The sequence below is a fragment of the Ambystoma mexicanum genome, chromosome 7p (assembly GCF_040938575.1).
Source record: "Ambystoma mexicanum isolate Mex_15411 chromosome 7p, UKY_AmexF1_1, whole genome shotgun sequence".
Lineage (NCBI taxonomy): Eukaryota > Metazoa > Chordata > Amphibia > Caudata > Ambystomatidae > Ambystoma > Ambystoma mexicanum.
This window is the reverse complement of record NC_090939.1, coordinates 20,528,355-20,543,367: the sequence shown is the minus strand read 5'-3', so window position 1 is coordinate 20,543,367 and position 15,013 is coordinate 20,528,355. Positions and strand designations below refer to the sequence as shown.

The 15,013-nt window shown below is 48.5% G+C and overlaps 1 protein-coding gene across 1 annotated transcript in view; it reads right to left on the bottom strand.

The window, feature by feature from the left end:
* Positions 1-15,013, bottom strand: part of TRAPPC10 (trafficking protein particle complex subunit 10) — a 1,566,314-nt gene that overhangs the window by 1,138,326 nt on the left and 412,975 nt on the right. The window contains exon 5 of the mRNA XM_069635677.1: positions 1,560-1,755. Within this exon, the coding sequence (XP_069491778.1) occupies positions 1,560-1,755 (196 nt within the window). The remainder of the gene's footprint in view (positions 1-1,559; positions 1,756-15,013) is intronic.

Below are 15,013 nucleotides of genomic sequence, written 5' to 3'. Positions count from 1 at the left end.
CAGAGTGTTGTGAGAGAATACTATCGGTTATAGATTCATTTTCCAGTGTGCTCAGGCGGCCTATAACACCACATTTTAGAATTGTCTTAAGTGCATTATTGCGCGTACTGAACACAGATTGAGCACGATAAGTCCTCTTTTTGTGAAGTGTACTTTTTTGGATGAGGACATCAGTTTCCAAAAACGCTACCCTGTTACATTAGAGGTTAGAGAAAATCAAGGTGACAGAAAAGTGTTTATACCATGATTCTAATTAGATACAAAACATTTTTACTGGGTCACTACAATGTTCTAAACATAATCTATTAAGAAATCATCATAAAAGACATACAAAACTACGTCAAAGGACAGACTCAATTTTTTTTTTTTTTTTAAAGAAATCTACACAACACAATTGAGCTTCTTAGACATCAGACAATCTCATTTTCTCTGTTTAGATCATAGAAAATATGATCATAGGTGGGGGAAGTGAATCCTGGAAGAATGAAATAAAATACTGATGCAATCTCCTACATCTGGGAGGCGAGGGGTGTGAACAAAGTTCATATCCGAGAAGAAGGAAATGCAGGATTAATAGAATTAGAGGAAGGGAGTAGGAGGAATAAAGGGAGAAACACATAGGGAGAGGAGTATGTGGGAGTGGAAGGAAAGGACCAAGCGGAACCTGAGTGTCTAGAAAGCACCATCATTCCATTGGGGAATATAGGGTAGGGAGATAGTTAAGAAGAGTGCTTGCCCTCTGGCCATCACCACCAGGCAGGCAAATATTAGAGTAGGAGTTACTGATCTCTAGAGGCCATCTTCAAGAGTTGCTGTGTTCCTGAAGCCATCGGTGAAAGCATGCTTATCTGTTTCCTTGTTTAATCTTGTTCCTGGTGTATTTAATGCTGGTAACAGCTGGAAACGAGCACTGATCTACTTTGCAGAAACAAAACTAACAAATACAACAAAATGAAGACAGACATGCAGTACCAGCTGCTCATCTATTTTATTAGGAAATTGCCCTCTATTTGTAGGTGTTCGGAGACATTCTCCCCCTCCCTCCTGCCAGCCACATTGGCAGGCAAAACTAGTCTTTGTGGATATTAATAAAGACCCTTGGAACGAAGAACGGATCAGTCTCAGGCATCTAATAATCTCAGGCAAAAGACGGAATGTAAACTGCTGGAACACCGTGCAATACTTGCAGAGGAAAGCAGACTAGAGGCAGTCTGTGAAAAACAAACCTCATCAAAATCCTAAAATGAACTAGAAGTGCCAGTGCAAAGTAAGAGGGTGAACAGTGCAGCATCAAAAAACACTGCACTTGCACAGATTTCTCCCATCTCTTTAAGAGTTTCTGAGCATGACTGAAGCCAAGAAATGCTTTAGACTTGCAAGGCGGTTGTAGAGTAAGGGGTATATTGAGAATGGCTGCACCACACCCCTCATGTGCAATCGCATGATCAGAACCCAGAGACAGAGGAACATCCTAGGGCTTAAGAGCAGTGGGGAAGGGTGAGAGATCGAGGGATTTGGGTATAGGCAGCAAGGCTGTCCTCATCTCACACAAAGGGTACCTGAACCATGAAATAGTCACAAAAACTCCAGCCTGGCTCAGTCCTCTTCTCACGCAGTGTCCTCATGTCATCCTCAAACTTGCCCAGATTCTTAGTGAAGGACATCAGAAGGAGGGTCCGCAACTTGGTAAGAAAGGCGCCCCAGGACTCTTGGGAGCGGGAGGAGTCCTTTAATGGGTCTGTAAGCACCACACACCTGCAAGGTAAAGGAAAGAACAGATGGGTGATAGAATAAGAACTATAAATACAAGAAGCGTAGACTCTTGGAGGAAACTGTGTGCCGTGCTACTGGGGCTTTGAGAGAACATAACAAGGAGTTGAGCTCTGGAGGACGCAGAACAGGACCAGGGAAGTAGCTCTTTATGGACCAGAATGAAAGTAAGCCATCTCTGGAGGACGCAGAGCTATACTACAGGTGAACGATGTGGAAAAAGAAGGAACAAAACAGTTTCTCTAAAAAGATCCCCTCCCCAGATGAATGCCTTGCATTTTGTTCTGGTGCATCATGCAACAATCCCTTAAGATGTACTTCAGTTTTAAAAATTCTCCTGAACGTTCCTTCCTGCTAGTTACCGGTTGTCTATGATACTTGGCCCATTATTGCCATTTTCTCTGGATGTTCTGCCTGCTTCTAACTAATGGAATCTTCAACCAAGTGGACAATTCATCTTCCCCTTGGAAGAAGGGAAGTGGGGAAATGGCACTTGTGAAGCACCATTATGCAACCAGTCTGCACAGGCATGTCCAGGCCATGGCCTTGCAGGACATTATTTAGGGCCTCTCTGCAGAGTGCACTCAAGGGGCAGAGTTTAGGAAGCAAATGGACACATCGGGGGTACAGCTCTGCACGGGTTGATTTGGTTGCAACACTGCAAACCAAGAGGACCCCTGCCCCTAAGCAGAAGGTCACAGTTAGTGCCAGAGGTCAATAGTGACTATGACATAAGCCTATGATCACTTAGTATGCACTTCTCCCCAGTAGCTCCTCATCACCATCCTGGCTAAAGGCCCTACTTTATATAAATGTGTTACCCCCCCCCCCCCACCTCCACTTAGACCATGAGCATCTTAATATGGGGTGCTCAAAAAGGTAACCAATTTTGTGCTAGGCCAGCGGCCAGATTACAGAAAGGTTGCACGGTATTAGCACCAGAGCAAAGTTTGTCCTAATTTTTAAAACCATGGGACATACTGAAAACTATTGCACCATGACTAGTACAATTTGGCATGATCTAAGCATGAGAGCAAAAAATGCTCTTGGCCCAAAAAGATACATTTTCACTGCATTATTGCAACAGGGCAAAGTTTGCCCTAGTGCTAATACGCAATGGTATTTAGCACTAGGGAAACCTTTGCCCTCGTGAATAAACATAAAAATGTTATATTTCTTGCACTTCGGCAATTTATGCCTAGGTGCTTATACTAGGCCAAAGTGCACTTTTCCTGGTGCAATGGTTTTCTAATATGTCCCAGTGTTTTTAAAAATAGGGAAAACCTTGCCCTAGAGAGTTTTATACCGTGCAACTTTGCACTTGCACTGGTGGAAGGTTTCTGTAATCTGACCCCAGGTAGCCTAGACGATGGTGGCAATAAGGAACCGGGCCAAGTCACCAAAGCACCTTAGTCAATTGAAGACCAAGGCAGAGACCCTAGGCGGTGGAGCTATTTTTAGGCCATCTTCTGTATCTGGGTCATGTTTTATTTTATTACAATGCAGATTTAGTACCCTTTCAAAACAAGAGGTGATGGCTGGAAGGTTTAGAATGAATCCTAACCTCTGGCAGTGCTCTTGGCAACCCTGCAGACCATCGTTCTTTGCCTGCCAAGCCATTACAGAAGGGGAAAGACCAAATGCAAATCAGGCTTGGTACCATCGATGGGGCAGTCCAGCCCGAACTGCTTGGTCCCATCCCTTCTGCACAAGCCCACAAGCATCCCCAGACATGTTTAGGCTCATTGGGCGTTATCAGTGTGGCGTAGCTTGGGTCTCTAGACCAAGCAGGCATGGAACCCATGTATGGGCATACCCGTCCCACTCAGGTGGACTATAGCAAAACACAAGAGGTGATAGCTGCAAGATTTAGAATGAATCTTACTCTCTGCCATTGTTCTGGGCAGCCCTCCATTACAATTTGACAATACAAATCATGTAAAAATTCAAACGTTATGTTGCAGTATTGCACTACAGTATGTCGTAGAGTGATCATCAGTAGACACATTCAAGCATGAAACATGGAGGAATATTTCCACAAGCCTAGGTGAAACTGACAAAACTTAGTGCACATTGCGAGACAGGTCACATTCTTTAAAAGAAAACCATGGAGGCGCACATTGTTGAACCATCAACATAACATCTGATCAGTTTGTGGAGGAGATCTGGCACAGCAAGCCCAACGCTCCACCACACAAAGCTGAGCAATCTTCCCTGAGAAACTAAATTCACACCAGTGACCATCATCGCTATCCTAACCAAGAATAGCAATGCACGGGTTTGATCTTTTTCTAGATTGATATGGTCAGAAAAGAAACCTGTTCACCAATTGAAGTAATTAAAAAGGGATCAGGGTAACATCACTGTGTAGTGTTTAGAGTAAACCAAGCGCACGCTATGCCCTCTGGACAGAGACAGCAGATGACACAGCCTCTCCGCCATGTTGCAGTCTCGCCAAGGCGCACAGCTGTGCAGTACATCCTTGGGATGATTGTCTTCTGGATTTACACATTTCTAACAGTGGCCAAGTCATCTACCTCAGAATCCCAGCAAGAAAGTAGGCAGAGAACATCAGGGATGATGTGTGGGGACAGGTGAAATAGCGACAGGTAGTCAAAGCCCTAGCCACATTGAGCGGTCGAGCATTGTTGCTTATGTAGTCCTGCTCATTAAGGTCAATCCTGTCCAGGTTACTGGGCTGTGAAATTCCATCAGGGAGCTGGAATGTAGAGTAGGGGTGGTGAAGGGAGCAGACTGGGGATACACCCACAGTTTCTGCTCTCTAAACTAGCACTTCAGGGAGCTTCAAATGGCGGAGCGGCATGTGGGTCTTGGTGGGATTGTATCAAACTCCCCAGGCCCAATGGTTGAAGCACACAACAATTTGTACCAGGCTGGGATGTCGTTCACCATCCATTTCTTTACCTGTACCTAATGCACAACCATATATATCCAGAGTTACTTGGGCTGCCAGACAAATCTTGTAAAAGCTCCATTTAAGTCCATTATAGTCTGATGGGGAATTTCCACCAAGATCACTGGGCTCAGGTAAACAGGCTTAGGAATAGTATCATTTTCAAAGTGTTAAGTCTACTACTCAGGGATAATGGAAGAATATATGTCATCGCTCCAATATCCTACATTTCCCGATAATCATTAAGAACCCAGTTCCCCAAATACTTGCGCTTACTTGTTGCAGCTTGAAACAGTCCTCCTGCAAGGTTGCCTGAATAGACCATCTCCCCATGGATTGGAAGGAAGGTTAATTTGGCCACTAATTTTTTCCTCAGCCCAGATTTGCAAATAAGACAGAATCCCCTTTCCAAAAATCTTTCCTGCGCTATCCAAGAGTGAGCTGGGCCTATAATTTGCCAGGGACTCGCGGCTTCCTTTTTATGTAAGGATTATGGATGCACATTGCCAAGAGGACGCCACTGTGTCAAGCTGTATAACTGCGTTAAACAACCTACACAGTACAGGTCGCCAAATGCAGGGCTCATCTAGCAGATCCATAGGGACCCTACATGGCCCGGTGGGCCTTGCTGCTCTTCTGGGAGCAGATCACACTGTGCACATCCCACACCCACCTGGAAAGTACCTTCCTCCCTAGGAGGATCAGCTGACTCTTGGCCCGCTGCACCTAGTAGTGTGCAAGGTATCCCTGACGAGTCAGACTCGAAAAGTGCTCCATCCAAGCACCTCTGGTGATGCATCAAGAGGTACTTCCTCATTTACATACTTCCCTGCAGCCAATTTCCAATAAGCTAACATGTCACCTTCTTCGAAAAACTTGGTTAGACCGGACCATTTATATTTGACATGCTCTCTTCTTTGGCAAATAGGCTTTTTGTATTCAGACCTGCACTGACTAAGAACGATCATATCAGCAGTGGAGCCAGCATCAACACATGAGAGAACTGCTTTAGCACCGCGGCATTCTAAATCAAACCAACTGTGAAAAGAGGTTTCCAAAACGATTAGCATGCTCAGTGAGAACATCCTCATTGGGTATTCCTTCTCCACCATCACCAAACTAGCCAAAATGGCCCCATATATTTTGGTTTCAGAACCTTTTCTAGGATCCTGGGCTACCTAACAGATTTTCATGAATGCCCAGTCACTGAAATGGGACCCACTGCGGATTGAATTGAGGGGTGTAACCACTAATCAAAATTAAAACTGATAGTCAGTGGACATGACCACAGACTAGGTTTGGAAGAATTCCAAAATGGCTGGCTTTATTCCAATCCCTAGCCAGCACCAAAATATAATCAAATGTCGAACCATTTACACCCATATATGTCAAACCAGCTGGTTGGTCATTAGAAATGACTACAACTGCACACTCAATCTAGACTGTAAAGGGTACGAATTGTATCCAAGGCGAAACGATGTACCCTCATAAGCTTGTCAGCCACCAGGGGTGGGATGTCCCCGGCAGTATCCTGGTCATCCCACATCCCTTCCAACTTGCTAATCGGTTCCAGTTGCAGGTTCAAATCTGCCAACAATGTAAGTGTCTTCCGTTGCTGAGCATTCCCAAGTTATTCCTGAATACTTTCAATCATAGTTGCGCAAAATGGCAGAAGAGGGCTATTATACATGCTTAAAAAGAATATATTCCACTTCTGCTGTTAACGCCTCAGAGTGTTGAGGTTCGGCCAAACCTGCCAGCCGATAGACAATATCCCAGTTCAAAGTGACACCTACCAAGATTAGAAGGCCCCCACTTGGCCTGCATTTGTGCCCTCTATTCGCAATAAACTGAAAGGATTGATGACCTTGTACCCTGGGCACCTTATCAGTCCAAGTCTCTTGTAGCAGAATTATATGGTAGCCTCTCACTAAATCTATCCACTGAGGGTATTCTAGGTGATTGAATACCCCAGCTATATTCTATGAGTAACTTAAGATGTCATGGCGCGGTCAATCTAGCTCTTCCAAGCCACCATCTGGCACATGCACCTTTGTTACTACATCTGTGGTTTCCTAACGACTAACCACATGTTTCCCTCCCTGTGCGGCTGGCAAAGGCAAGGGTCCCTGTCCATACTTTGCTGCTCCCTCATGTTCAAAGCCATTCGGGACATGCGGTCTGACCACAACTGACAAACCCACAGGTGAATAAGCACGGAGATCGATGCCCAAGAACCCTACCAAAGCCCAGAAGCGAAGAAAAACCTGAATGCAGTCATACTGACTGCTGGGCATAGGGAGCCGCTTACATTTCACAATGTCCTACCTAATTATAAACAGCCCTTGGCATAGCTAATCCAATAGGCAAATTTTTCTTTTTGTGTGCCATTAGTTTAAAAAACTTCAACATTACAAAAACACAATGAAATGAATACTTCATAAAAAAACGTAAGTCATACACATCTAATTTCTTCCAAAATGTACTGATGTAAAACTAGAGATTTTCCCCCTAAAGCAACAAGAATATTTTTTAAAAAACCTGTGAGAGCATGACATAGTCAAGTATTACTCCCCCTGACCCTCCCCCCCAACCCAAACGATTGATTCCAAAACCAATCAGAGCTCTGGTTGGTTGGCCGAGTCACAAAACAACCGAAATGATGAACCCCGTCACCAAAGAGTGCAGGACAAGATATCACCCAGTGTCTTAGGGAGTCCAAGGTCTTTTCGCCACAACATCTACAAAACCATTGCTCTGGTGATAAGACTTTAATTCTGCCCCATCTATCCAGTGTCCCCAGCTGATTAAAGCGAAAACACAAACACTGAGCAATATTTCCAATCAAGACCTTTCTTAATATACTCGGCAGTGTTTGAAAGGGACTATAGAGGTTTTCCAATTCAAGGTGCAATTCAAGTTTGCAATTCAATTTGGCAGGCTTCTCCCTGAAGCAGCCAACTGGGTTGCTTCCTTACTGGCCAACAGATATGATAGATGATATATGATAGATATGGCATTTATAACGCGCCTATACACAAGTGTTTCAAGGCGCGACGAGGCAAGGGGGGGACAAAGGGATGACCGACAACGATCTTACTAGGCCAGGTGTCATTCAGATCGCGCAAGTGCATGGGAAGGGGGGGGGGAGAGGAAGACTGCAAGCGGGAAAAGAGAGATGGGAAAGTGCAGTACATGGGAAGTGGAATAAATAAGAAATAAATAAAAAACATTAAAAAAAACAGGCAAGTGCAAGGAAGTGCAGACAAAGTGCTGGAAAGGGGACTGAAGGGATACAGAAAAACAGTCCCCAAGTGCAGGAGTTGCCAGGGAGGCAGTGTAGGTGGGCAGTTGACAGGGCCTGGGCTAGAGATCAGAAGGGTGGCCAGGTAACCAGTGCAATTTCAGTCATGAGTTCAGCGAGGGAGGGGATGAGAAAAAGCAGAAGTAAAGAGGAAGGTTTTGAGGTGTTTCCGGAACCGGAGGTGGTTCTCCTCGAGTTTCAGGGAGGCAGGAAGGCTGTTCCAGAGAGAGGCCCCTGCCGAAGAGAGTGATCTGCCACCAACTCGTTGCTTGGAGAAGCGACTGACCCTGAGGGAGTTGGAGGCAGATGAGCGACAAGCTCGAGAGGGAAGGTATTTAGGAAGAGAGAGTTGAAGGTATTTCGGCCCCAGACCCCAGAAGGCCTTGTGTACAATGCAGAGGGTTTTGAATGTAATCCTTGCAGCCTCTCGGAGCCAGTGCAGAGATTTCAGTCCGGGAGAGATACGATCCCTGGGCTTGAGGCCAAGGACAAGTCTCGCAGTCCTGTTCTGGATAAGTTGCAGAGGGCAGAGAGTGGAGGCAGGAAGATTTAGATAGAGGCTGTTACAGTAGTCCAGCTTGGAGAGGACCAGGGCTCTGGAGACAGTGAGCTTATGGGGGAAGGAGAGGAAAGGAAGGATACCTCTAAGGAGGTGCAGCTGGTAGTGTGACCTCTTAGAGACGTCAGAGATGTGAGAAGGAGAGTCGAAGATGACCCCAAGGTTTTTTGCCTTGCAGGTGGGAGGAGGGCCAAGGGAGGCCGGCCAGAGAGCTGCAGGGAAGGAGGGAGTGGGTGTGCCGATGAGTAGAATCTCAGTCTTACTGGCATTAAGGCAGAGGTTGTTGGCGGCACACCAATCCTGGATGGCAGACAGTCAGAGATGAGGGAAGGAGAGGAGGAGGAGGAGGCGGCGGCGGCGGCAGAGGGTAGCCTGAAAATGAGCTGGGTGTCATCAGCATAGCACTGAAAGTTGGGACAGAGTGGCGATGCATTCGGCAAGGATTGCCAGGTATTGGTTGAACAGCCATGGAGAGAGGTTAGATCCCTGGGGGACACCACAGGTAGAGAAAAAGATGTCAGAGAGGAAGGACCCAAGTTGGACCTGGGAGGGTCGGTCGGAGAGGAAAGAAGTCAGCCACGCCAGAGCCAGACCAGTGATACCCAGGTTGTCACAGACGGTTGAGAAGGATGGCATGATTGACAGTGTCAAAGGCAGAAGAGAGATCAAGTAACAAGATCACAAGAACGCAAGGGGTGCTAGAGTCGAGGTTGGAGAGCAGGTCTTCACGGATGTTCAGGAGAGCAGTTTCCATGCTTCTGGCAGCTCTGAAGCCAGACTGATGGTCATGAAGACAACCAACAGATTCAGTGTGGAGATTGAGTTAGGAGATGGCCAGTTTCTACAGGAGCTTGCCCAGGAAGGGAGTTATGGAGATTGAGCAATAGTTAGCCGTGCAGGAGGGGTCGGCAGAGGGTTTCTTGAGAAGAGGGTGCACAAGGGAGTGCTTCAGAGGGGAAGGGAAGACTCCAGTGGCGAAGGAGTGATTGCAGAAATCCGCCAGGGCAGGAGCTAGGGAGTCGATGTGATCCTTAATAGTTGGAGGAACAGAGGTGAACCTGTTTCGACAAGACTTTCATGGATCGGACTTGTCTAGAAACCTTGTCTGGAGAGAAAAGGGGAAAGGTAGAGAAGGAGGGAGGAGGGGTGGCAGCAGAAGGGCCAGAGGAAGAGCAGGGAATAGCTGGAGGGGGTGAGAGGAGGAGAGTGAGGACAGGATGTCCTAAGTTTTAGAAATGAAGTGAGGCCAATGCCATGCAGAGGACCTGGGAAGGGACAGGAGAGGTAGAGACTGCGGCAGGACTGGCCAGTTCCTTGCAGATTTTAAAGAGTTCAGCCGAGTTGTTAGATGCCTCAGAGACACGGGCTTGGAGATGAGCTCTCTTCTCGGTGAGGACGGAGAGCCGGTATTGCCTTTGCAGCAGGCCAGTTTGTCAGAGGATGAACTTGAAGCACGCCATTTCCTCTCGGCAACCCTGCACTTACGTTTTAGGCTGACGAGGTCTGAGTCGTACCAGGAGTTGCACTTGGCTTTGGGCTTCAAGCGGATTCTCATGACGGGGGCAATGATGCCAAGAGTATCAGATATATCAGAGTGGAGAGGGCTGCGCCAGAATGAGAGTCAGCCAGGGGGGGCGGGGGGGGGGGGGAGGAGGAGGTGAGAAGGTGGCAGCGAAAGCCTCAACTGACACGCGCTTCATGGGTCGGGTGACCGAGAAGGTGGGTGGCAGTGACGGAGGTGGCTTGGCCTGCGGGGTAGGGAGGGTGAGGTGGGGGGAAAGGAGAAAGTGGTCACTCCAGGAGAGAGGAGTGGAGAGAGGGATAGAGAGGGGAAGGTCTGAAGAGATCAGAACATCAGGACTGTGCCCTGCAGAGTGAGTCGGGCCAGAGGGGAGAATAGTGAGGGAGTGGGAGTCGCAGAGGTCGCGAAAGAGTTCAGAGGGGGGACAGGAGGCATCCAGGTAGATGTTGAAGTCTCAGAGGAGGAGGAGTTGAGTGGTTGAGGCCAGGAGTGAGGAGGAGAGGTCCGCCCACTCAGAGAATGGAAGAAACCTGACCAGGTGGCCGATAGATAGTAGCCACAGTAAGGGAATGGCTAGGCGAGAGAGAGCCTGCAGACGAGGCATTCAAAAGAGGAGTAGGCCTGCATAGGAATGATAGAGGCAGGAATCCACTCAGGGAAGATAAGGGCTACGCCCCCACCAGAATGGTTGGGCCTGGGCGCGGATGAGACTGGGCGCGGAGAGAATCTTGTAGCCATCAGGTAGGAGCGTGTCAAAGCTGGTGACAGAGCTGGACGTAAACCATGTCTCAGTGAGACCGAGGACATCGAGGTTGAGTTCAAGAAGGCGGCAGATGTCAGAGGAGTGTTTGACAGGGGAGCGGGAGTTAAGAGTGGCAATGTGGAGAAGGTTGCCCTCCTTGAAGGACTTCCGGGGAGGGGCACACCTCAGAGGTACGCCCTGCGGAGGTGTAGAAAGCGCCCGAGAGGGGGCAGAGAGGGAGGGGGTAGGCAAGGTAGCCAAGGAAGGGGTGTGAGGGGACAGCAGGAGAAGAAAGGAAGTTGATGAGGCGCGGAAAGCATCTATCAAAGAGATGAAGGTTGGCCTGAGGGCCTTGGACCAAGACGGTTCCATTAGAGTAGACATTAATGATGACCTTAGAGGAAAGGAAGGAGGCCAGGAGGGCATCCCAGCGAGTATCACCATTAAATGGGAGAAGAGGAGAAAGGTGAGAGAACAGAGACCATATGAGGGGTCCATAAATCTGGAGAAGGGACGACAAAGAGGATGTCGGTGAGAATTTCCTTGGAGGAGGCACTGAAGTAGGTGTCAGCGATAGGGAGGCCTGGGTTGGAGACCAGGATGTCCTTTAAAACTTTTTCCTACCAGACTTAGTGAGGAGAGCAGGATAGCCAATAGTGAAACAGTTTGAAAAGAGGGGGGAGACAGAGAGCCACAGAGTAGGTGGGAGAGGAGGGGGTCCAGGGTGGCAGACAAGACAGTGAGAGGCAAGTGAGCAGGAGAGTGGCACAGTACGGTACTTACGCGGCGAGCGCAAGAGAGGCCCAGAACAAACTAAGATAGGAAGGACAAACCTAAATTTGAGAATCCTAAAGAGGGAGAAAAGGCCTATGTTTCACAGAGCAACTTTAAATACGGTGACATTGCATGTTAAACAGGTAGAGAAACCCACCTAAATTTGAGAATCCCGAAGAGGGAGAAAAGGCCTAGGTTTCACCAGAGTCATCTTTCATCTTCCAGAGTGTGATGCTGGAAATGCATCAGAGAGACAGGGCCTCTGAATCCTTGTCCTTTACTGCTTTTTATCGTGTGTCCTGTCGTGTTTTCTGCCCAGGAGTCCATGTGGGACTCCTAGGCAGTGCAGCTCTCTCTTTTGGTTTGGTGAACAGACCCATGGGATACCCTTATGGCACCCATGGGTAGGGGTACAACCCTGTGCCCCTAGTGTATGTTTTTGGGCACCTGTGGGTGGCCCACAGAGCAGGGTATGGGCTGGTGGCAGCTCCATGCTGAATTTGACAGGTGCTCTGGGTGTCCTCCATTTTGGGATACCCCGGCCCTGCCATTGGGATCAGTTGATTCCTGATAGGAAACAAGATGGCCCCTGTGGCCTCTTGCTTTCTATTGCCTGTTATCTTGTTTTCCCAAAGTCCTGGGAAGCCCTGACTCTGTCCCTTCCCCCTGACTGGCTGTTGGGTGGAAGTTCCATATATGGTGTTGTTGTGAAGGCCCAGCTAGACTGACTGGAGCCTTCCCAGTGACTATGTTATGGGTACCTCCTGTGGGTGGGACCTGGGTGAATGGAGTGTGTGACCAATATACACTCCTTGTTGTGGTTGTCTGGTTTCTGGCATGAGGGACAAAGACTGAGACAGCCCTGCCCGAAACTGGCCTGAATGCAGTGTGTAGTGTTGAATGGCTGGGTACTTGTCCCAATCCACATTCCTTGTTGTGAGTGTCTGAAAGGGAGGAGTGTGGCCTGAATGCACTGTGTGCCTGATTGGCTGACTGCATGAATGCCCCTCTGTATGATTGGCTGCTGAGTGTATGCCAGCAGTGTGGATGAGAGACAGAATAGTATATCTGGGGACCTCTCACCACTGTTCAGGAGGTTCAGGAACGTTCAGAAGCATTCAGAAGCTGAGTCTCCACTCAAGAGTAACGAATTGCTGATCCTCGACGTCCAGCTGGAAGAAGAAGACTTGCTGTTGCATTTGCTTCGACAGATCTGAAGGTTGCTGAATTCGTCGAGGACTGACCCGAGAGAGGACCTGGTAAGGCGCCCTCTTCCCGTGCTCCGAGGGACCATCGAGCACCGCTCCATCTTCGCCGAAGCGCCCTGGAAGACAGACCCTCGAAAGGCTGTCGACCCGAGACGGGACCGCTGAGGAGATCGAAGTGAAGCACCCGGACATCGACGCCGTCGAAGTCCATTGCCGTCGACCAGGGTTCGCAGGTTTGTGTAACCGCTGGAGGCCCGTCGAAGTTGTGTTGCCCAGCCGTGGGAACCACTTGACGCCGTGCCGCCGACGACCGGAGCCGTCCGCTCCTTGCCAAGAACATTCAATCGAAGGACTCTCTCGACCGCATCGTCGACCGCTTATCCTGCCGGAGAAAGTCGAGGACGACCAACGCGCCGAGGAGAAACCTGCCGGTGGGTTTCCCGCCACCCAACGACCTCAAAGACTCGGACGACCCGACGCCCTTGCTGGGCTTCCGTCTCTACAATCTTTGCGGTCCAGAACTATTGTCATCGAGGTGCCCCGCACACCTCCGCCTTGCAGGACGCCGACGCCCCGACGAGCACCGCTCGGACGAAGCTGCCGCCTCTTCGACATCGTTCTACCTCGTTTGTCGACGGACGTTCGACGCCCCGTGCCTCCCGCTTGAAAGGGAAGGCATTCAAGAAGGGCCGTCGATTCCCCGTCGCCGAACCCCGAGTTCTTCGACGTTTCTCGACGCCTCTCGACGATCCGTGACTCCCGCTTGAAAGGGGGTCGCTCAAGCAGGATCTGTCGACGCCTCTTCGAAGGACTCGACTCCACCAGGTACATTGGGGGGGTAAAAACATTATAGGAGGGAATAAGACTTGCAGAACAATATATGGACTGGGCTTGTGCAATATCTTTATTTTACAGGTTGCCCAGGTGGGGGGATCTCCACACAGAACTGTGTCTAGTGGTAGGGGCCAGTATTCTGCCTATTGTTCAACCACCTTATTTCCTCTCTTCTCTCTATTGCTGGTTTCATTCTATTGATCTGTGTGACATGATTACAGTATTGTTGATGCACTTTTCATGAGATCTAATACAAAGGGTGGTACCACTTTAGAACTGTATATATTTGCCATTGTTGATTCTCCTGAGCACAAGGTGCGTTATTGTGATAAGTGTACATAACCTTTGAATTAATTATATAAAGACTGTGTTTTCAGTAATACAGTGTGTGGACATTCCTTTGTGGGGGCTTGGGGAATACACTGTACTTAAGAACCAGCCTGCATCACCTCCTGAGAAGCTAGGCCTTGATTGCTCGTCCATTGCTACCGTAATAGAGAATCTTGGCTGGGTCTTCTGTGCCTCTCTTCTACCATATAGGGAGCAGAGGTACAGACACCCCCTACCAGTCTTTACACAGAGTCTTCTCCGACGAAGCATCAGCCACACCCACTCATTTTGTAGTGTGCCCCAAGGCTCATGTGTCTCACCCACCTTGTATAACGTTTACACCAAACCACTATTTGACTACCTTGATGCTCTGGGTATCACTTTCATCAACTATTCTGATGATACCCAGATCCTCATCCCCCTTTCGTGCGATTAGAACCATGACTGAGCGTAAACAGAATCTACGAAATAATTCAACATTGGATGGCCCAACATAGTGTATGTTTGAATGACGAAAAGACAGCTGCTCATAGTTGGGACTTCACCGACCTTGGCACACCTTGACCCAGCATTCAGGTTCTTCACCATTGATGGCCATACAATTCCAGTCTCGCCATCTGCAAAGATCCTGGGGGTCTACCTTGATGCCTCACTAAGTAGGTCACGCCAAATCAGCCACATCACCTCTTCGGCAGTTTACGCTACCAAACTGATTCGAGCAAGCAAACCATTCCTTTCATCTTGTAACCGACTCAACATCGCACAAGCCCTTATAGGCTCAATGTTGAATTATTGTAATGCCTTGCTTTGTGGCTCATCTTACAAAAACATAAATAAGCTCCAAGTCGTACACAACACCACCCTCGGGGCAACACTGGACTTAAGCAAATTTGACCACATCTCTGAAGCTCGGCGATACGTACACTGGCTCACTGTCAGAGAGGATTACTTTCAAAAGCCTGGAGTGGAGTGGATGACATTCGCACGCATGGCCCTGGGAAACCTGACAGCTGTGAATTGACTCATTGACTCCGCCCATACTTGCAGGCTCTGCCT